Source organism: Podarcis erhardii, assembly GCF_964252035.2.
Source record: "Podarcis erhardii genome assembly, chromosome: 4".
In the NCBI taxonomy this organism is placed as follows: domain Eukaryota; kingdom Metazoa; phylum Chordata; class Lepidosauria; order Squamata; family Lacertidae; genus Podarcis; species Podarcis erhardii.
The window spans coordinates 7350111-7372693 of NC_138508.1; the positions used below are offsets into that span (position 1 = coordinate 7350111).

General features: G+C 46.4%; 1 protein-coding gene across 8 annotated transcripts; it reads right to left on the reverse strand.

Annotated features, from left to right (window-relative positions):
• Positions 1 to 1508: 1508 nt before the first annotated feature.
• On the reverse strand, positions 1509 to 17084 carry KCNE3 (potassium voltage-gated channel subfamily E regulatory subunit 3). 8 transcript variants are annotated; one of them, XM_081860885.1, is made up of 3 exons: positions 16957 to 17071; positions 14935 to 15029; positions 1509 to 2077 (listed from the first exon to the last, which is right to left on the reverse strand). In XM_081860885.1, exon 3 carries the CDS (start codon positions 2053 to 2055, stop codon positions 1768 to 1770), a length of 288 nt encoding a protein of 95 aa, XP_081717011.1. In that variant the 5' UTR covers positions 2056 to 2077; positions 14935 to 15029; positions 16957 to 17071; the 3' UTR covers positions 1509 to 1767. The 8 variants fall into 8 exon arrangements, with proteins under 8 accessions (XP_081717011.1, XP_081717008.1, XP_081717009.1 ...); XM_081860882.1 differs by having other exon boundaries at positions 1509 to 2080; positions 16957 to 17070; XM_081860883.1 differs by having other exon boundaries at positions 1509 to 2080; positions 16966 to 16976.
• Positions 17085 to 22583: the final 5499 nt, after the last annotated feature.

Below are 22583 nucleotides of genomic sequence, written 5' to 3' on the forward strand. Positions count from 1 at the left end.
CAGGGCAGCTGTTTACCAGCTCCATCTGGTACGTAGGCTGAGACCCTCCCTGCCCGCAGACTGTCTCGCCAGAGCGGTGCATGCAATCTCTCGCTTGGACTACTGCAATGCACTCTATGTGGGGCTACCTTTGAAGGTGACCTGGAAACTACAACTTATCCAGAATACGGCAGCTAGACTGGTGACTGGGAACGGCCGCCGAGACCATATAACACCATCTTGAAAAACCTACACTGGCTCCCAGCACGTTTCCCAGCACAATTCAAAGTGTTGGTGCTGACCTTTAAAGCCCTAAATGGCCTCGGTTCAGTATACCTGAAGGAGCGTCTCTACCCCCATCGTTCTGCCCGGACACTGAGGTCCAGCGCCGAGGGCCTTCTGGCGGTTCCCTCCCTGCAAGAAGTGAGGTTACAGGGAACCAGGCAGAGGGCCTTCTCGGTGGTGGCACCCGCCCTGTGGAACGCCCTCCCACCAGATGTCAAAGAGAAAAATAACTACCGAACCTTTAGAAGACATCTGAAATCAGCCCTGTTTAGGGAAGCTTTTAATGTTTAATAGGTTATTGTATTTTAGTGTTTTGTTGGAAGCCGCCCAGAGTCCTGGCTGGGGAAACCCAGCCAGATGGGCGGGGTATAAAGAATTATTATTATTATAAAAATACTGGATGTGAATTTGTTAATCCTGTAGGACCAAAGAACACACAATATTAGATGAATCAGGTATCCTAGACCCTGTCCAACCCTCTTCTGCGACTTCCACTGGATTATCAACCTTAGGCACCAGAACATCTTCCATCACTCCTGAAGGCTAGTAATTTAATTCTCAGGGTAGGAAACTGATCTGTTTATTGTGTACTGGGGGCAGGGAAGGAGGAATCAATCAAACGTGTACTATATATATATATATATATATATATATAAAATCCTCTTGATAATCTGTGATTTGAAGGCTCCCCCACCAGTCCAAATTTATTTGAAAACAGTGTTTCCTCTCCCCGCATCTTAGATTTCCACCCATCAGCACAGAGGTGCGCCTCAGTTCTAGAGGCGGGGATATATCTGGAATAGGAAAAGCAAGATTCATCAACCCAGTGCCTGGACTACAACTCCCATCAGCCGCAGCCATGTTGGTAGGATGACTCCTACTGGTTAGAAAAGGTACTGCCCCATTGAGATATCATCTGTACTGTATCTGCAGCACTGACTTTAGGGAGGCTTAAATTAGCCCTGAGTGCTCACTGGAAGGACAGATCCTGAAGCTGAGGTTCCAATACTTTGGCCACCTCATGCGAAGAGAAGACTCCCTGGAAAAGACCCTGATGTTGGGAAAGATGGAGGGCACAAGGAGAAGGGGACGGCGGAGGACGAGATGGTTGGACAGTGTTCTCGAAGCTACAAACATGAGTCTGACCAAACTGTGGGAGGCAGTGGAAGACAGGAGTGCCTGGTGTGCTCTGGTCCATGGGGTCATGATAAGTCGGACACGACTAAACAACTAAACAAACTCCCAGGTAAGTGAGAATAGGTTTGGAGCTGAAGGCTTTGGATCTCTGCAAAATTTAAAAGGCAGCTCATGTGGCAGAACCTTTTTTAACCAGTAGGGGTTGTTTGTCAGCCCTGGCTGATGGGAGTTGTAGTCCAACACATCTGAAGGGCGCCAGGTTGGCAAATAAAAGGCAATAAAAGGTGTGTCGTCTTCTTGCAAAGGATGCACCAAGGATTTCTGCCTTGGGGCATCTCAAGTCCTTTCTGCCTTGGTCCTCCCTCCTCATATCATGGACACCCGATTCTTGATGTAAACATGATAGGGGTCACTCTGCTTGTCCACCTCCTTGCGGGATCTGGTGTAGCCGAGGATCAGGCTCCCCACCGTCGCGGCAAAGAGGATCATCACGAAGAGGATGTAGATGCAAGCGTAGCTGTCCTTCTCCTCTTCCTCGATGGGCTTCGCATCGTGGGGGCAAGCCTGGGAGAGAGTCTGGTTCAGGGCCCGCATCATCGAGTCCAGCTTCTGAAGCCAGGTCTCCGTCCGGTTTCCCAACGCGGAGGCCATCATCTGATCCCGGGGGGTGCCGTCGCTGCTGCAAAAAACAAAAACAGGAACCGTTTCAGAACAAGCAAACCTCTGAAAGCACATGGGGTGGCCTCATTCGCACTCAGAGCCGGCCCAAGATATTCTGCTGCCCCAGAAAGCACAGGAAATGGAGCGTAGGCACCCTCAGGCACACAGATGTTGTTGTTGTTAATAAATAATAATAATAATAATAATAATAATAATAATAATAATAATAATAATACAGTGGAACCTTGGTTCTTGAACTTAATCCATTCCGGAAGTCCATTCGATTCCCGGAATGTTCGAAAACTGAGGTGCGGCTTCCGATTAGAATAGGCACCCTGGAAACAAGAGCTGCCAGCCGCATCGGACGTTCAGCTTCCGAAAAATGTTCAAACACTGGAACACTTACTTTTGACTTTTCGGCATTCGGGAGCCAATTTGTTCATCAACTAAGCCATTCGAGAACCAAGGTTCCACTGTAATAATAATACAGCGGTACCTCGGGTTACAGACGCTTCAGGTTACAGACTCCGCTAACCCAGAAATAGTACCTCGGGTTAAGAACTTTGCTTCAGGATGAGAACAGAAATCGAGCGGCGGCAGCGGGAGGCCCCGTTAGCTAAAGTGATATCTCAGGTTAAGAACAGTTTCAGGTTAATAACGGACCTCCAGAACGAATTAAGTTCTTGACCCGAGGTACCACTGTAATAAATTATCATTATCATTTCGATTTGTAAACTGCCCTTCATGAGATTATCCCAAGGCGGCGTCCAACATTAAAAACACATTACAGAACACCAATGATAAAAACATAATAAAAAGCAGACAGTTGGTTCATCTACTTCAGTACTGACTACACTGGCTGGCAGCAGCTCCCCAAGATTTCAAGGAGTCTCTCCCAACCCTGAAGTGAAGGCCCAAGACAGGAGTTGCTCATCATGTGAGCTGCGCACAGGTGGGCTGAAGCGAGCGGCTGCCATTGCTGTGGAGCCTCCTTTTACTGAGACAAATATGCAAGCCAGGCAAATACATTTTGGGCTGTGACCTTTACACATCTTCCGTCCCGAGATCGTGGGGCGGTACAAAGCTATTTTGGCACCTGTTCCACAGCATCATTTTTCCCTTGCACAGTGTATGACAAATGGAGACAAAAGGTCCAGTGGCGTAGCGTGGGGGGTGAAGGGGGGGCCGGCCGCACCAGGCGCAACATCTGGGGGGCGCACGCTCGCACTCGCAGCTCTCTGCCCCTACCTGGCTCACTCAGGGTTAGGGGGCGCAAATTACTTGCCTTGCCCTGGGTGCGGACAACCCACGCTACGCCACTGAAAAGGTCTCAGGGACAAAAGGTTACAGACAGGACACCGCTGACTGCTGGGACGATGTTCCGACAGCCGTGGCTTGTCTGGGGGGGGGGTCCCTGCACCCCAGGGTCACGCATGCAGGCAGACTGTGGCTGCCTGCTGGTTGAGAGTGTGCTCCCTCCGGACCCCACTGTCCACTCCGCGATATCCCTACACAACCCTATGTGGCAATGCCTTTGAGGATTGAATTTGGGACCTCCTGCTTGCAAGGCAAGCACTCTACCATGGAGCTATTGCTCCACCCTCTCCAGTGGTCCATTTAGCTCAGTATTGCCTACACGGACTGGCAGTGGCTCTCCAAGGTTTCTGGCAGCCTTACCTGAAGAATCCAGGGATTGAACCTGGGGCATGCAAAGCAGCTGCCCCATCACTGAGCTGCTGCCCCACCCTCTACATTGCTCCAGTTACCTCAATAGTGCCTGCACTGGCTGGCAGCAGCTCCCCAGGATTTCAAGCCGGAGTCTCTCCTACCATTGGGGACTGACCCTGAAACCTGCTGTGTGCATAGCAAGCACTCTGCCGCAGAGCTACACCATTTCCTGGTTTAAAAAGTAGACCAGGGATGAGGAACCGGTGGAATTTTGCAGGTGAATGCAGACACAATATTATACAATGCTGGACAGTTACTCATTCACTTCACAATCCCAGCTTCAGAAGCCAGCGTGTTAGTAAACAGACCGTAACCATCTCCTTATCTTGACCCTTAAGAGGTTCGCTGGAGAGATTATCACGGCCCAAGATACAGCAGGAGGGGGCAGGGATCTATCCTCCCATCGGAGCAGCTCAGCTGGGAAGGGAGGCATCCCATTGCCTAACTGAGAGATCCCTGCCCCGTCCTGCTTGAACGCAAGCTCTGATGGGCAGCGTGAAGCCTCCCTTCACAGCTGAGAGATCCCCGCCCCGCTTGCACTCAAGTAGGAGTTTGGAGGCTGTTCTGATAGGCAGCATGAAGCCTCCCTTCACAGCTGAGTTGCTGGGCTCAGGGAAGGTGGAGGCAGCCCGGGAGCTGCATCTTCGAGCTCCTGCACCACCATCACATGGGGGACTTCCCAGCAGCTCCTGAAGCCAGCCAGAGCCAACTGCTCCGGGCTACTGAGACTGCCACTGCTGCGTTTCCCGGGGACATTAGATGAAATCCGGGGATGGAATTTGTCCGGGGACTTATTTGCAAATCCGGGGACTGTCCCTGGGAAACGGGGACGTCTGGTAACCCTATTCCAGACATGGAATCATAGAACTGTAGAGTTGTAAAGGACTACATGGATCATCATTCTAGTCCAACTCCCCTGCAATGCAGGATTTTATTTTATTTTTGCTTAAGGTGGGGCTTGAACCCACGGCCATGAGATTACGACTCTTACGTTCTACCAGCTGAGCTTGTTTTGAACTACAAGATTGATTCCTTTTCGAGGTGGAACCGGCACCCATAAGTACCTTGGGTTAAGAACTTAATTCGTTCCGGAGGTCTGTTCTTAACCTGAAATTGTTCTTAACCTGAAGCACCACTTTAGCTAATAGGGCCTCCTGCTGCCGCCGCGCCACCGGAGCCCGATTTCTGTTCTTATCCTGAGAGCAAAGTTCTTAACCCGAGGTACTATTTCTGGGTTAGCGGAGTCTGTAACCTGAAGCGTCTGTAACCTGAAGCGTATGTTACCTGAGGTACCACTGTACTACGTAAGGCGATCTCGCAAGCAAACTGGTCCCAAGTTCCAGTTACAGATAGGTAGCCGTGTTGGTCTGCCAATCACCCATTCCCACCACCCTTCTGAGTAATACCCCTCGCCACCTTCTCACTATATAGAAGGGTCTGGAAACTTCTGTTTCAGTGTATCTGAAGAAGTGTGCATGCACACGAAAGCTCATACCAAGAACTGACTTAGTTGGTCTTTAAGGTGCTACTGGAAGGAATTTTTTTTTGGTCCCAAGTTGTTAAGATAAAGTACCCCTGGACGGTTAAGTCCAGTCGCAGACCACTCTAGGGTTGCAGTGCTGATCTCGCTTTCAGGCCGAGGGAGCCAGCGTTTGTCCACAGACAGATTTTCGGGTCATGTGGCCAGCAAGACTAAACCGCTTCTGGCGCAAAGGGACACAGTGACGGAAACCAGAGCGCAAGGAAATGCCATTTACCTTCCCACCGCAGCAGTACCTATTTATCCACTTACACTTTGACATGCTTTCGAATTCCTAGGTTGGCAGGAGCTGGGACCGAGCAACAGGAGCTCACCCTGTCGTGGGGATTCGAACCGCCAACCTTCCAATCGGCAAGCCCAAGAGGCTCAGTGGTTTAGACCACATCGCCACCCACATCCCTAAGAGCTTTACCTGACACTTCAGTCGCAGACGACTCTGGGGTTGCGGCACTCATCTCGCTTTACAGGCCAAGGGAGCCGGCGTTTGTCCACAGACATTTTTTCCGGGTCATGTGGCCAGCAGGACTAAGCCGCTTCTGGCGAAACCAGAGCAGTGCATGGAAACGCCGTTTACCTTCCCGCCAGAGTGGTACCTATTTATCTATTTGCACTAGTGTGCTTTCGAACTACTAGGTTGGCAGGAGCTGGGACTGAGCAATGGGAGCTCACCCCGTCGCAGGGATTCGAACTGCCGGCCTTCTGATCAGCAAGCCCAAGAGGCTTAGTGGTTTAGACCGCTTCATGTTACATACGCTTCAGGTTAGACTCCGCTAACCCAGAAATAGTGCTTCAGGTTAAGAACTTTGCTTCAGGATAAGAACAGAAATCGGGCTCCGGCGGCGCGGCGGCAGCAGGAGGCCCCATTAGCTAAAGTGGTGCTTCAGGTTAAGAACAATTTCAGGTTAAGAACGGACCTCCGGAACGAATTAAGTACTTAACCCAAGGTACCACTGTATACTAATAGTAGCACCTTGAACCCGAAAAGGCTCTTGAGAGTCGTGTCTGAGAAGGACTCCTAACTCCTCAGCCCCTCACTCTCCTTTTACCCCCTCCCTTGAAGTCCCCATATACAGATGTCCTGGGTTTCTTGATTGAAAATGCCTCGATCTTCCCTGATCTGATGCAACATCTGTACAGACCCAATTCTGCTTTGCTGCGACAGAAGCCCTGTTGTGTCCACATAATAAGTGACGGGTGGCGTCTACAAACCCTTCGGCTTTTATGCCGCCAGCTGACCTTCAGCTGATCTCCCATGGCCGTTGCAAAGAAAGGCTGGTGCCAGTTATGTGCTGGCAGGAAGGCGAAAATCCTTTGCTAGCCAGGCAACAGGGCCTGATTCATGCCACTTCGCACGGTTTCCATACTCTCGCTTACAGCGCAATCGTCATTTGCCCTGCAGAGCTCAACAAGATTTACTCCCAGGGAAATGTGTACTGCCGCCTCTTTTCTCATTGCCATACATCTTTCCTCAACCTCAATGTTTTTGACTACAACTCCCAGAAACCCCCGGCCAGCACTTCATTCCTAGCACAGCCTTTCGCCAACCCGTCACCGTCTACTCTAGACAATTTGAACTACAATTTCCATCCGCCACAGATAAATAGCCTTCACATTGCTCCCTATCCTCCTCTTTTGTCTGACTCCCCATCTAAAATAAAGCCTAAGAACACATAACTATTTTTGCACACACTCACTCGTCCTTTGCTGACTTTCTCTCTCCTCCTTCCCTTTCTCTCCACCACTATCAAATTTTTGATTGCAATGCCCTTGGGAGCAGGGACCTATTTTTTCAGCACTGTAGGATTTAGGATAGTACCAAAGCTGATTTACAGTGATAATTTTTTAATGAATAATTATTAGGTTTCAAGATTTCATCCACTGCACAATGAGGGCTCGAAGTTTGTATTATTATTACAGTGGTACCTTGATTCTCAAACGCCTTGGTTCTCAAACGCCGAAAATGCGGAAGGGAGTGTTCTGGTTTTCAAATGTTTTTCAGAAGCCAAACATCTGATGCAGCTGTCGGCTATTGTTTCTGGGGCACCTGCTCCAATCAGAAGCTGCGCCTTGGTTTTCAAACATTTCAGAAGTCAAACGGACTTCTAGAACGGATTAAGTTTGGTGCTTTTGTTTTCGCTATTTATTTTGCATTTTTGTTTTTGGAGGCTTTTTCGGTAAATTTGTTTTTGTGATTGTGTGGAACCCAGTTCAGCTACTGATTGATTGATTGTGTGACTGCAGAAATGGATAAAAGCCCCCCATCCGAACAATGACTATCATCAGTTCAGGGAATAATAATTTTCATTTTTCTCATCTACAATACTGTCTTATTTATTTCATAGTACAGTACATTGATTATTGCTTTCATTTTATGGATCAATGGTCTCGTTAGATAGTAAAATTCATGTTAAATTGCTGCTTTAGGGGTTGTTATTAAAAGTCTGGAACGGATTAATCCCTCTTGCATTACTTTCTATGGGGAAGCACGCCTTGGTTTTGGAACACTTTGGTTTTGGAACAGACTTCCAGAACAGATTAAGTTTGAGAACCAAGGTACCACTGTATTATTATTTATAATGGAACAGGGGCACACATCTGCACAATGGGAACATTCCTGCTAAGTAAGTATAAAGCAGCTCTGTGTTGGAACTAATTCCATCGCAGCTCTGCTTGCTCAAAGATCTTCAAGGGCTTTGCAAACATGAATGAATTATGCTTTATTGCCCTTCTGGAAAAGCAAACAAACATTACCTACATGTGTGGGAATGGTAAACTCAATCGAGAAAAAGCAGTTTGCTGTGAGGCTGAGCTCCTGTGCTATCATCGCTCTAGCATTATTATTTTCCTGCCCTGAGAGTTTTCCTTTTTTTAAGGACCTTGCGAAGTTGGAAAACATTCAGACGGGGAAACCCAAATGATCAAGGAGGGGTGCAACTCCCCAATGAAGAAAGTTTGCAATGTTTGCAGGGCTGCCACACGCCCGGATTATCCTGGACATTTCCGGGATTAGTAAAGGTAAAGGGACCCCTGACCATTAGGTTCAGTCGTGGCCGACTCTGGGGTTGCGGCGCTCATCTCACTTTATTGGCCAAGGGAGCCAGCGTACAGCTTCTGGGTCATGTGGCCAGCATGACTAAGCCACTTCTGGCGAACCAGAGCAGCGCACGGAAACACCGTTTACCTTCCCGCCAGAGCAGTACCTATTTATCTACTTGCACTTTGACGTGCTTTCAAACTGCTAGGTGGGCAGGAGCAGGGACTGAGCAACGGGAGCTCACCCCATCGCAGGGATTCGAACTGCCGACCTTCTGATCAGCAAGTCCTAGGCTCTGTGGTTTAGACCACAGCACCACCCCGGTCCGGGATTACAAAGGTGGAACTGACGTCCGAAGGAAATTTCCGAAAGGCGGCGCTTTGTCCTGGATCTTAGGCGAGTCAGTCGAAAAACAGATTTGTACAATGGCACGATGGTGTTGGCGGTACTATGACTCTACATGATTCTATGACTCTATCATATGATTCTATGATTAGCTGAGATTCCTGCGTTGCAGGCGGTTAGACTAGATGACTTGTTCCAACTCTACAATTCTTTGACTCAAACCTCTACTGATTCCAGCTGACATATTTGACTTCCTGGTCTTGCTTGGGTGCTGCAGTCCCAAGCACCCTTCCCACCCCCACCCCTTTTCTGTTTTGTGAAAGCCGCTATTGTTCAGGGAGGGGGAAAGACTGATAAGCCCCTGGCCAAGAGCTCCGTGGTCAACCAAAAAACCAGGCCGTCCACAATTCCATTGTGCCTGCCCGGCTGAGCTTGCCAAACTCCCTTTCTGCAAAAAATGAGGAATGCAAATAAGAAACCACTTCCTTGCTGGCTGCAGGCGCAGGAGAGAAACATGATCCAAGATCCTGGCACAATCAGACAGCAGTACCAAGTACGGAGAGTCAGTGTGGTGTAGTGGTTAGAGCACTGGACTAAGACCTGGGAGACCAGGGTTCGAATTCCCCACTCAGCTCACTGGGTGAGCTTGGGCCAGGCACTCGCTCTCAGCCTAACCTACCTGGCAGGATTCTTGCTGGGATTAAATGAAGAGGAGGAGAACCGTTTACGCCAGGCATAGGCAAACTCAGCCCTCCAGGTGTTTTGGGACTACAACTCCCATCATCCCTGACCACTGGGCCTGTAAGCTAGGGATGATGGGAGTTGTAGTCCCAAAAACATATGGAGGGCCCAGTTTGCCTATGCCTGGTTTACGCCACCTTGAGGAAAAGGTGGAAGAGATATGCAATAAATGAATAACAACTAAGTCCAAGGGGGATATCTGCAAAGACAGGTAGAGGGCCAGAGGAGGATGAGATTTTGAGGGCTGACTGGCTAGCCTGAAAAGGCTACTTTGCAGCCATGGGGGATTGGTGGGACAGATATACAACAGTGCGTGAATCTGGGTTGGGGGGAGAAATTCAGTTTTGGTTGTATTTTAATGAGAAACCACCCTATTTGTACTTCTTGAGTGAGTACGTGAACCAAAACACAGGGGCGTCCTTCAAAATCAGAACATCTCTGTATTTTGCACTATAGTTCGTCCATGCTTCTGCCTAGGATGGATAGCTCAGCTGGTAGAGCACAGGGCTCTTAACCTCATGGCTGTGGGTTCGAGTCCCACATTGGATGAAAGATTCCTGCATTGCAGGGGCTGGACTAGATGACACTCGTGGGTCCCTTCTAGCTCTGATTCTAAGATTCAACCAGCCGAGGCGTGCAAAAGCCTTGTAATGGGGGGATGTGTATCAAAAGACATATTCTGATCCTAGAAATAACATATGAATTGCCACCTTCACAAAAAACATGCATTGCTGTGCTTTGCAATGGCACAGAGGGTGATTGGGTGCAATGTCTGGACAGTGCTCAAAAACTGCCTTCAAATATACTCAAACATCCCTGCAAGCAGGGCCAGATTTAGGTTTGCTGAGGCCCTAAGCTACTGAAGGTAATGGGGCCCTTTACATGTCCAGCTGTCCTTTGTCAACAACAAATTGTCCCTGTTTTTTGTGTTGAGCTAGATGGTAATTTATGGACCTAATAGGAATCTAAAGCCCATGTTGCCTTGCAACCAGTCCATGCAGAATGCAGGCACCCTATATATTGTTGTTGTTTAGTCGTTTAGTTGTGTCCAACTCTTCGTGACCGCACGGACCAGAGCACGCCAGGCACTCCTATCTTCCACTGCGTCCCGCAGTTTGGTCAAACTCATGCTGGTAGCTTCAAGAACACTGTCCAACCATCTTGTCCTCTGTCGTCCCCTTCTCCTTGTGCCCTCCATCTTTCCCAACATCAGGGTCTTTTCCAGGGAGTCTTCTCTTCTCATGAGGTGGCCAAAGTCTTGGAGCCTCAGCTTCAGGATCTGTCCTTCCAGTGAGCACTCAGGGCTGATTTCCTTCAGAATGGATCGGTTTGATCTTCTTACAGTCCATGGGACTCTCAAGAGTCTCCTCCAGCACCATAATTCAAAAGCATCCATTCTTCGACGATCAGCCTTTTTTGTGGTCCAGCTCTCACTTCCATACATCACTACTGTGAAAACCATAGCTTTAACTATACAGACCTTTGTCGGCAAGGTGATGTCTCTGCTTTTTAAGATGCTGTCTAGGTTTGTCACTGCTTTTCTCCCAAGAAGCAGGCGTTTTTTAATTTCGTGACTGCTGTCACCAAACCAGTGATATTTTAGGGAGCAGGTTAGCAGGCAGGGCCCATGACTTACATCATAGGAGCCTACATAACACAAAACACAGTTGCTGTATGTATTTTATTTGTTTTTTATCTTATATTTTGGAAATGTACATCCAGGGTTTTTTCCCTTTAATTTTTTTGGGGGCCCCCAAGAGAGTGGGGCCCTAAACTATAGCTTGTTTTGCTTATACGTAAATCTGGCACTGCCTGAAAAGCATCCCTCCTCGGTTGCACACCTATGGCGACGCTGAGACGTCTCTGGCGAGGCCCATTCAGGTATGAGCAGCAAGGGGGTTTGGCGAGGCCTCCCTCATTCCACACCCTTCAGTATTTACACTGGGGAATTAGCTGCATATTTCCAAGGACTGCTTGGGCTGTGTGCTTTTACAGATTTGCGCAAACAAAGTTCTCCAGTTTCATGACACCTGCAGTGGGCGTGTGTTACACTCAGAAGCCCAACACTACACCTGAAAGCATCATCAGACACTGTATGTTTTGGCAGGGCAAAACAGTGCCGTCTCGTCCCATCCCCAAAAGGCAGAACGGCAGCCAGATCCTAGAATTGGGGTCACATCCAGACTGAGTGTAGGAAACCTTAAACCCTCCAGATATCGCAGAACTATAGCTCCCATTGCCTTGCACCGTGGCCATTCTTCAATAATAATTTTTATTAAAGGTTCTGTTTTACAATTTCAGATAAACATTGTACAGTCATACCTTGGGTTAAATATGCTTCAGGTTGAGCGTTTTCAGGTTACGCTCCGTGGTTACGGAGTGCGTTACTTCTGGGTTTTGCCGCTCGCGCATGCGCAGATGCTCAAAATGACGTCATGCGCATGCGCGGAAGTGGCAAGATGCAACCTGCGCGCACGCAGACGCATGTTCCGTTCTACTCAGGATGCGAATGGGGCTCCAGAACGGATCCTGTTCGCATCCTGAGGTACCAGTGTACAAACTTTAAAATATCCAGTGACTTCCCCCTTCTTCTCTTTCCGTGGTTCGTTTTACATATCTTACATCCCTGCGTATTCTACTATAGCCATTCAAATAAATTTTCCACTATTACATCCATCAAGAATTATTTACTCTTAACGCTGCCAGCGTTTTCAGCTGCACACAGCTGTTTTCCATATACTCAATAAACGTTTTCCAGTCTTCTTTAAACGTATGTTCTTTCTGCTCTCTTATTCTATATGTAATACTGCAAATTGTGCATATTCCGTCAACCTGAGTTGCCCATCCTCTAGAGTTGGGACCTTGCTCACTTTCCATTTTGGGGCTAACAACACACGGGCTGCAGTTGTTGCGTACATAAATAATCTTTTCTGACACCTGGGAATTTCAGTCTGGGTTATCCACAGCAGAAAGGACTCTAGATTTTTGCGGGGGGGAAGTAATTTTAAACATTTTCCCCAGTTCATTATAAATTATCTCCCAATACTCTTTTACCTTTTTACATGTCCACCACATGTGGAAGAATGTTCCCTCTACATTTTTACACTTCCAGCATCTTGGCCACTCTTGCTGGGACTGAACTCCAACCACACAAGAGATTTCTCTTTTCACTTTTACAGTAATATCTTATTTTATTTCACGAATCAGAGTTACACTCTATCACTCAACAGCTATAATCCCATTTCACAACACAAGCAACTTCCCGCTCAACCAAAATTACGATTACAGTGGTATCTCAGGTTACAGACGCTTCAGGTTACAGACGCTTCAGGCTACAGACTCCACTAACCCAGAAATAGTACCTCAGGTTAAGAACTGTGCTTCAGGATGAGAACAGAAATCGTGCTCCAGCAGCGCAGCGGCAGGGGGAGGCCCCATTGGCTAAAGTGGTACCTCAGGTTAAGAACAGTTTCAGCTTAAAAACGGACCTCCAGAACGAATTAAGTTCTTAACCTGAAGTGCCACCGCCCCCCCCCCCCAAGGAAAAACACATTTTAAAAGGGCATAGGATGTAAATCAAATCACCCGAAGGCCTGGTTGAAAAAGAACGTTTTTGCCTGGCACCTAAAGGTGTATAATGAAGGCGCCAGGCGAACTTCCCTGGCGAGAGCATTCCACAGACGGGTAGCCACTGCAGAGAAGGCCCCGTTCTTGTGTTGCCACCCTCCAGACCTCTCGAGGAGGCACAGGAATTAAGTTCTTAACCCGAGGTACCACTGTACAGGCAATTGCATTTTAAAAATTCCATCATCTCCAGTTTCGTGCTTTTAAACAAATTTCTTACCGTGTTCTGCATTGCTGACTCTAACTGCGGAGGCAGAGTATGGTCGGAGTGGCTATTAGCGAGCCTGCAAGTCTGTCTACGTTGGGCATGTGGAACATTTGGCCCTCCAGATGTGGCTGAACTACAACTCCCATCAGCCCCAGCAAGGATTGTCAGGGACAATGGGATTTTAGTTAAGTAACAGGAGGAGGGCCAAACATCAAGAAGATCTTTCTTACAGAAGCAGCTGTTTGATGGTGGCACAGTCTCCCTTGGGAGGCAGCAAACTCTCATTCCTTGGAGGTTTTTAAACAGAGGTTGGATGGCTATCTGTCTTAGATGATTTAGCTGAGATTTCTGCATTGTAGGGGGGTTGGACTAGATGACCCTGGGGTCCCTCCTGCCTCAACAATTCTATGATTCTACGACCTGAGCACAAGAGTGATCTCCTCTCAAAGAATGCCCTCTGAGGAAGAATGGTGGATGAGAACCACGAAATTCGCAGAGATGGCAAAACTGATGGTGCAGATGAGAGACCCAAGTTTGGAATCTTTTGAGGAGGACTGGAAACTTTCTCCGGTCTTGTAAATAAAGTAATTTCTCATATGCAAAGTCCACAGCGGGGTTGGCATGGCTAGCAGCAGGAACCAGAATCCTAGTAAATATACAGTGGTGCCTCGGGTTGATCGCCAAAGAAGGCTGATCGCCGAAGAATGGATGCTTTTGAATTCTGGTGCTGGAGGAGACTCTTGAGAGTCCCATGGACTGCAAGAAGATCAAACCGATCCATTCTGAAGGAAATCAGCCCTGAGTGCTCACTGGAAAGACAGATCCTGAAGCTGAGACTCCAAGACTTTGGCCACCTCATGAGAAGAGAAGACTCCCTGGAAAAGACCCTGATGTTGGGAAAGATGGAGGGCGCAAGGAGAAGGGGACGACAGAGGACGAGACGGTTGGATGGTGTTCTCGAAGCTACCAGCATGAGTTTGACCAAACTGCGGGAGGCAGTGAAAGACAGGAGTGCCTGGCGTGCTCTGGTCCATGGGGTCACAAAGAGTCAGACACGACTAAATGACTAAACAACAACAACACCTCGGGTTAAGAACTTAATTCGTTCCGGAGGTCCGTTCTTAACCTGAAACTGTTCTTAACCTGAGGTACCACTTTAGCTAATGGGGCCTCCCGCTGCCACTGCGCCGCTGCCATGCGATTTCTGTTCTCATCCTGAAGCAAAGTTCTTAACCCGAGGTACTATTTCTGGGTTAGCAGAGTCGGTAACCTGAAGCGTCTGTAACCCAAGGTACCACTGTATAAGGAACTGTTTGCCCGCTGAACCGTTCTGTGTTAACACAAAAGCTTGCACATGATCCACAATCCTTTGGCTGCCTGGGGAAAGTGTCCAGTGATTGGTGGACTTGGGCGCCATTGTGCTTTTGACAAAGGCGCAAAACCCCCGAGATACCAAAGGTGTGTTGTGGCATCACAAAAACGGCTTGATTTGAGCAGAGAGGCAATTGGAGCCCTGCAACAGAGGCAGGGACCCTGCCAACCAGGTTTCAAAGGTAGCCTTCGAAGGCTTCCTTCCAGGCCCTGTGGACTCTTCCCTCAGGCCAAATCTCTCACTAGTCCTGTCTCACGACCTCCTCACACGATTTCAATTACCTGGAAAGCGTTCTTGAACCGTTAGGGTGCCTTTTGCTTGCAGGGATGGAAGATACAGAGATTTGTGTGGGTAGAAACCTCTGCTTTTCGCGTAGCTGGAAGGCAAGGTGAAGAGTCACATCCATTGCTCCGCCCCCTTTTGCGTTTGGCCACGCCCACTGCATGCGGGCCCCCAGAAACTTGCCCATGGGGGATTGTGGCCCTCAGACTAGAAAGAAAAAGATTCCTCTCCAGGGTGTACAGGAACCCTTTTCCCCCAATGCCAGTGTGGAACACAGAACGTAATAATCATTTGCTTTCTGAGCATGTGCAGAGTGCTTTTGCCCCAGGAATCACGACTCGCCTGTAAATACCTGGATCTGGGAATTCCCAGCAGAAGTTTCTTCTGCTACCAACCAACCTGCCTTTTTGTATTAGACGTTTCATCAAGGGCCTTTCATACAATGATAATTCACAATTCTATATTGTTCCAGGGGTGCCATTTGATCACAAAAGTCACCACATGCAATTGGGAAGGAAAACAGCAGCTGGAACTCTAATCCACAAACAGATACACACAGGGCTGAATTTAGGTTTGATGAGGCCCTAAGCCAGGGGTCAATGAACTTTTTCAGCAGGGGGCCGGTCCACTGTCCCTCAGACCTTGTGGGGGCCCAGACTATATTGGGGGAGGATGAACAAATTCATACGCCCCACAAATAACCCAGAGATGCATTTTAAATAAAAGCACACATTCTACTCATGTAAAAACATGCTGATTCCTGGCCGGATTGAGAAGGCAATTGGGCCGGATCCGGCGCCCAGGCCTTAGTTTGCCCATCCATCCCCTCAGCTACTGAAGGTAATGGGGCCCTTTATATATGTCCAGCTTTCCTTTGTCCACAACAAATTGTCCCTGTTTTTTGTGTTGGATATATGCCATATGGTAATTTATGGACCTAATAGGTATCTAAACCCATTTGCACATAACAAATAGGAGCCTACACAACACAGAAGACTGTTGCTGTATGTAGGTTTTATTTGTTTTTTATCTTATATTTTGGAAATGTACATCCAGATTTTTTTTCTTTAATTTGGGACCCAAACCCAGCCTCCCCTGTCCCCAGAGAAGTTTGCAAGAAAGCAGGGTGGATAAGAAAAAAAATCAATGATTATATATATATATATATATATATACACAATATAAAATTTGATTTTTTTAATTTAAATCAGATTTTTTAAATTTAAATTGGATTTTTAAAATAAAATGCTTTTGGAGGAAAAAAACTTTCTAAAGATAGTTTTCTATTTAAGTTACATTATAGTCCAAAGGGTATAATATCAGGAAATAAGGATTTGTTTTACGTTTCTCATGTGTGCTAAAACTCAGTCTAAGTTTTTTTTATTTTTAAATGTTTAACCACATCAGTTAACAAACATGGATGCATATGCTATAAAGTTACTGCTTCAGTTAAATAAATTGTTTAGTTATTCAGGAAACGATTGCTTTTCTCCTTCTGATAAAGTACAGCGGAAAAGTTGTCCAAATCTAAACAGTTAACTTATTAAACTTATTAAATCAGGCTGCCCCAAAGGAGGGTGGCATCAATTCATAGCATCGTAGAATTGTAGATACAGAAGGGAACCCCGAGGGTCATCTAGCGCAAACCCCCCCCCTGCAATGCGGGAATCGCAGGTCAAGAATCCCTTGACACGTGTCCAGGGGGCAGCTCCATCAATTTAGAGCTGTTGGGGCTTTCTAAGAAAATGAGGTTGGGCTCCGACGGGCGAGAGGAGTCAACACGTGTCTGCATGTTCTGGGAGGGTGCACCCTCTCCTTCGTAAGGAGTTGCCTCGGCCGGATCGGGACCCAAACCCGCGATCCGCGTGTCCCCAGATAAGCGCTTTCACACGAGACAGTGGGTCGCGTGTCCCAGGCAGCGCTTCGCCACAGGTGGGGAGAGGCAAACGGTTCGGGCGCTGAATCTGGGGCTGATGATGATCTTCCCCGCGCCCGGCCTCAGTTTCCCCTGCGCGCTGCACCGGACTCACCTCCACCTGCTGCTGCTCCAAAGGCGCCGGCTCACTCGCCTGCGGGATTCTGCGGCGGAGCGTCTCCCGGCAGCAGCCGCCTTGGGCGAGGCGAAGCCGGCCCTCCCCTTGGGCAGGGGCCGTCGCTCCCTCCCTCCCTGGCAGGCAGCCCAAGCCGAGGCCGCCAGCTGATCCTGAAGGCAGCCCTTTCCTGGGCAGAAATCCAACAGGTGGGAAGTTAAATTAATTGGAAACAGCTTGCAGATACTGAATTGGTTTAGGATTTTATATAAGTTAAGTGATGAATTAATATGTTTAATTTCAAATGAAAAGGCTTAAGGAAGTTAATGTTCAATTTAAAATTTTGTAAGAGCTGTGATTTGGAAAACCTTAAAAAGATATGCATTGAAATTCAACCAAGGGGAAGCGAGGAAGTCACTTAACAATGTTAATAAGCGTAATTTTTAATAAGGTTATGATTTATGTTTGTTTGTTTATAATTTTGTGAAAATCAATAAACAAATTTGGAATAAGAAGTCCAACAGGTGGGGCTTTACCTGTTGAAATTCTGCCTGCCGCAAAACGACAACAACAAACCTATGGTTACGTGAAACATAATAAACACACAAGACATAACCGGCTGTACTTTTGAATAAATAAGATATACCATTCATTGTATCAGATTGTAGATTTCAACGGAAGTCTCATAAACTTCAAGGAAAAAAGGAGAAGACCCAGTGGATCAGTTCGTTCTCTAGACAGTTCGTGCGTAAGGTCCATACATGTTTACAGGTATCTATTCCACCTGTCTGTTCAAAGAGTCCAATCATCCACATGAAAGGTTGTTACAGTTCCGCAGAATCCTTTCACAGAGTCTAAGACAAGGATTTCCGGAATATTAGCCTTGTTTCGCCATCCTAGGCTTTATCAATAGAACAGGCTCTAGGTAATGCAAATAAATACAATATCATAATATCACTGCGCAAGAGAGATCTGCTGTTTGCATGTGTTTTCAGTACCCCATAGAGTCTGCAGCACATGAAAAACAAAAGCAAAAACTCTTATTCATGCTTACCTGGAGGTAAGTCAAGTGCTTTCTTTTTCTATATATATATATAAATGTTTAGTGGTACTGTACTCTGATTTTGACTCAAGAAAACCACCATTTTATAGTTCAAATTGGGGGAAATGAATACAGTAAATGGACCAAAGTACAAAGATTCACAAAATGTTTAGGGATATGCGCAGTGCCGGATTTATGTATAAGCTAAACAAGCTATAGCTTGGGGCCCCACTCAGTTAAAATAGTTAATCAGATTGGAATATCTCTTTTGTTTAAGGTTAATTCTGGACATGACAGAAGAGGTAAAGGGTTTGGATTATCATAAAATATGTGGGAGGAATTGATTAATGATAGGACCCACAAAGGGGAGGATGGAAGTCCAGGAGGTTCCTTGGAATCTTGTTTTTTTATGATTTATGTTTGATATACCTTTGTAAAATTTTAAGCTGAAAAACCAAATAAATAAATTAGAGAGAGAGAAGAAAGTGCATAGTGCGTAGTTAAACTGTGGAACTCCCTCCTGCAGCACCAACTTGGGTGGCTTTAAAAGAGGATTAGACCATACAATTGTATGGAAAAAATACAGAATAACAGATACAATTTTGCTTAAAATGTATATATAGGAAGTGCAGTGCAAGCGATGGAAGTCAATTAATGAAATTTTATTATTGAGATATCTGTAGAATAAATTCGGAAGAATACGATATGATACGATACGATAATCTTTATTGTCATTGTCTCATACAGAACAACAAAACTGAAAAAAATCTACATCAGACATTCAAAAACCAACAAGCCTGCTATCCCAGCTATCCCAACCTGGTTAGCCCCCTAAAAACTCTGATACTCCCATAATTAAATACAATATACTCACATAGAGACTACCTTGCACTGCGTTTAAAACCAAAATTGCATTTGGAAAGAAACTGTTTCTCAGGCGGCTAGTCCTAGTCTTAATAACCCTGGACCTTCTTCCAGAAGGCAGAAGCTGAAAGAGATCATTTCCGGGGTGCGCACTATCCTGCGCTATCTCAGCAGCTTTCTTGTGGCACCTGGAAGCATAGATTTGATCCAAGGTGGGAAGAGTGCACCCAATTATTCTCTCTGCAGTCTTTACAACCCTGGATAGCATTGTTTTTCCCCTGAACGTGCAGCTCCCAAACCACACACAGAGACCATAAGTTAATATACTCTCCACAGTCCAATGGTAAAATGCCATCAACAGGTCCTTTGAGAGATTGTTCTCATACTTTGCAACGTGCTTCTGGTTTCACTCCTGTTTGCCACACAGCAGGGTCCGCATCAGGCTTGCCCTGCAGAGGTGAGCATGGCAGTTGAGTGAACATCAGAGTTTCACTTGATTGACATTCGTGCAGACATGTCCTAAGCCACCGCCTCAGTCTTTGTTTTATTTTTTCCTCCTGCAAGATGGCAGGGCTAAATTACTGCCTGGATTTATGAGTTAAATCTGCAGATGCGGTGCATATTTCGGGCTACAAACCTGGGACGACTTACGCAATTGTGGGGCATGTCTCAGCTGCGCTGGAAGGTCTTTTTTTAAAAAAATAATTTTTATTAATTTTCCAATTTTAACAACGAAACAACACCAAACAATACAAACAACAACAAACATAGACACATACATACATTTTTGCTTTCTTAACCTCATTTTCATAAGCCTCCTTTCAATTACACTTTGAATCAAAAGATATATATAGCTGTAATTATACATCTTCCTTTCCCTTAACACTTTAACACTCCTCAATTTTATAGCAATTTTTAAGATATGCTTTAAACTTCTTCCAGTCTTCCTCCACAGTCTCTTTCTCTTGGTCACGGATTCTGCCGGTCATTTCTGCCAATCCCATAAAGTCGATCACTTTCACCTGCCACTCTTCCAGCGTGGGTAACTCTTGTGTCTTCCAATACTTTGCTAGAAGGATCCTTGCTGCCGTTGTGGCGTACATAAAAAAGATCTTATCCCTCCTTGACACCAATTGGCCGACCATACCCAAAAGAAATGCCTCTGGTTTCTTATGAAAAGTACATTTAAGTACTTTCTTAATTTCATTATAAATCAGTTCCCAGAAGGCCTTAATCTTTGGGCAGGTCCACCAAAGGTGAAAAAAGGTACCTTCGGTCTCATTACATTTCCAACATTTATTATTGGGCAAATGATAAATCTTCGCAAGCTTGGCTGGGGTCATGTACCACCTGTAAACCACCTGTAAATCATGTAAATCATGTACAGGTGCGCTGGAAGGTCCTGACCTCATCTTCCCTCTGAACAGGAGAGGCCGCTCCCATTCCTAGAAGCCATAAATGTGGCACAGTGGCAAGGATGGGCTATTTGGCAATGGAGCAAAGGTTGAGAGACTCCTGGCTGTTTCGCTAAGCAACAATAGTGGCGTATCTCCATGCTCAGAAACCACTAGTTCCGCTAGCTGAGAAAAATGGGGCTGATAAAATGCTTTTAAATGAAAGCGATCTGAGGTTGAGTTAAGTATGACTGAAAGCAGGAACCCCTGCAAGCTGTTTGGGGGTGCCTAGCAAGATCGGAGTCATATAGTCCAATTCCAGATTTACGTAAAAGCTAAACAAACTATAGCTTAGGGCCACACTCCCTTGGGGCCCCCAAAAAAATTTAAAGGGAAAAAAATGGATGTACATTTCCAAAATATAAAATAAAAAACAAATAAAATCAAACCTATAGACAGCAGCTATGGGACGTGGGTGGCGCTGTGGGTTAAACCACAGAGCCTAGAGCTTGCCGATCAGAAGGTCGGTGGTACGAATCCCCGCGACAGGGTGAGCTCCCGTTGCTCGGTCCCTGCTTCTGCCAACCTACCAGTTCAAAAGCACGTCAAAGTGTAAGTAGATAAATAGGTACCGCTCTGGCGGGAAGGTGTTTCCGTGCGCTGCTCTGGTTTGCGATAAGTGGCTTAGTCATGCTGGCCACATGACCCGGAAGCTGTACGCCGGCTTCCTCGGCCAGTAAAGCGAGATGAGCGCCGCAACTCCAGAGTCGTCTGCGACTGGACCTAATGGTCAGGGGTACCTTTACCTTTACATACAGCAACAGTGTTTTGTGTTGTGTAGGCTCCTATGGGCCCCGCCTGCTAGCCTGCTCCCAAAAATATCACTGGTTTGCTCCTTTCTATATATAGGGTGCCTACATTCTGCATGGACTGGTTGCAAAGCAACATGTGCAAATGGCTTGAGATACCCATTAGGTACATAAATTAGTATATCACATACATTCAACCACAAAAAACAACAGAAACAATTGGTTGTTGACAAAGGACAGCCGGACATATAAAGGGCCCCATTACCTTCCATAGCTTAGGGCCTCATCAAACCTAAATCTGGCCCTACATGCATATTTAGAATCAATGATTTGTAGAGATGGAAGGGACACCAACCCCCTGCAAGGCAGGAATTTACTTGGCAGTAAAGCCCACTTTTTTCAATGACGCTTACCTCCAGGTAACTGTGCACAGGATAAGGGACACAGGTGGCTCTGGGGTTAAACCACTGAGCCTTGGGCTTGCCGATCGGAAGGTCAGTGGTTCGAATCCCCGCGAAGGAGTGAGCTCCCGTTGCTCTGTCCCAGCTCCTGCCAACTTAGCAGTTCAAAAGTATGCCGGGGCAAGTAGATAAATAGGTACCGCTGCGAAGGGAAGGTAAATAAACAAAAAACTGCACAGGATTGTAGCACCCATGAGGCAAACAGGGACAGACCTCAGGCATCTTCTGAAAGATCTACTGTTTATAGACAGGCCTTCACAATGAGTTTCTCCCTTTTAACCAACTCGTAATGATCTGTGTTATGTTTTATGGAGATTTGTATGAACTGATTATATGGCCACGCTGCAAGCTGCAGTGATACACTTTATAAAAGTGTGACTCATATTTATTTCAATAAATGATACTACTCTTTACTCAGGGAACCCTTGCAGTTTGCTTGGATTATTGCCCACATTCCTGTGGGAAATTGACTATGAGCCTTAATGCCACTAACTCAAGAATCCCCAACTTTCTCTCAACAGAAGAAGCCTCAAGGAAACACAATTGCTGAAAACTTTAAAAAGAACTCCACAAAAAAACCCCATCATTGTACTCTTCTAAGCAGGCCACTGGCTATATGCCATGATTCTCTGGCCAAGCCTAACCTGGTATTAAAAAAACCAAACCCATATAATTCATTTAATAAATAACGTCAGATAAATCAAAGTGTCAAATGGTAGAGATGGGAAGGGCAGAAAGAGAGCATTCTTCCCTGGAACGACATTTAGCTCCAGTTAAGGAGCAGAGGTGAAAGGGAAAGCCTTTTTAATCAGGGTTTTTGAACAAATGTTGACTTTGGACCTCTTCACTTCCATCTTAATACTTGTACACACATATTTTAAGAATCACCTTCTGACTGAGAAGCGATGCTCTAACATTCACAAGCTAGCCAGGTTTTTGCAGAGCTGAAACCTGTGAAGTTATAAAGGTTTGTAGCGATTCTTCAACACTTTAAAAAATATTTTTAGACCCTTCAGAAAAGCCCACTGTGAACTGTTTGCAAGGCACC

Bases quoted from the DNA above. Each gene is read 5' to 3' on its own strand.
- KCNE3 (XM_081860884.1), bottom strand. From the start codon at position 2,055: ATGATGGCCTCCGCGTTGGGAAACCGGACGGAGACCTGGCTTCAGAAG.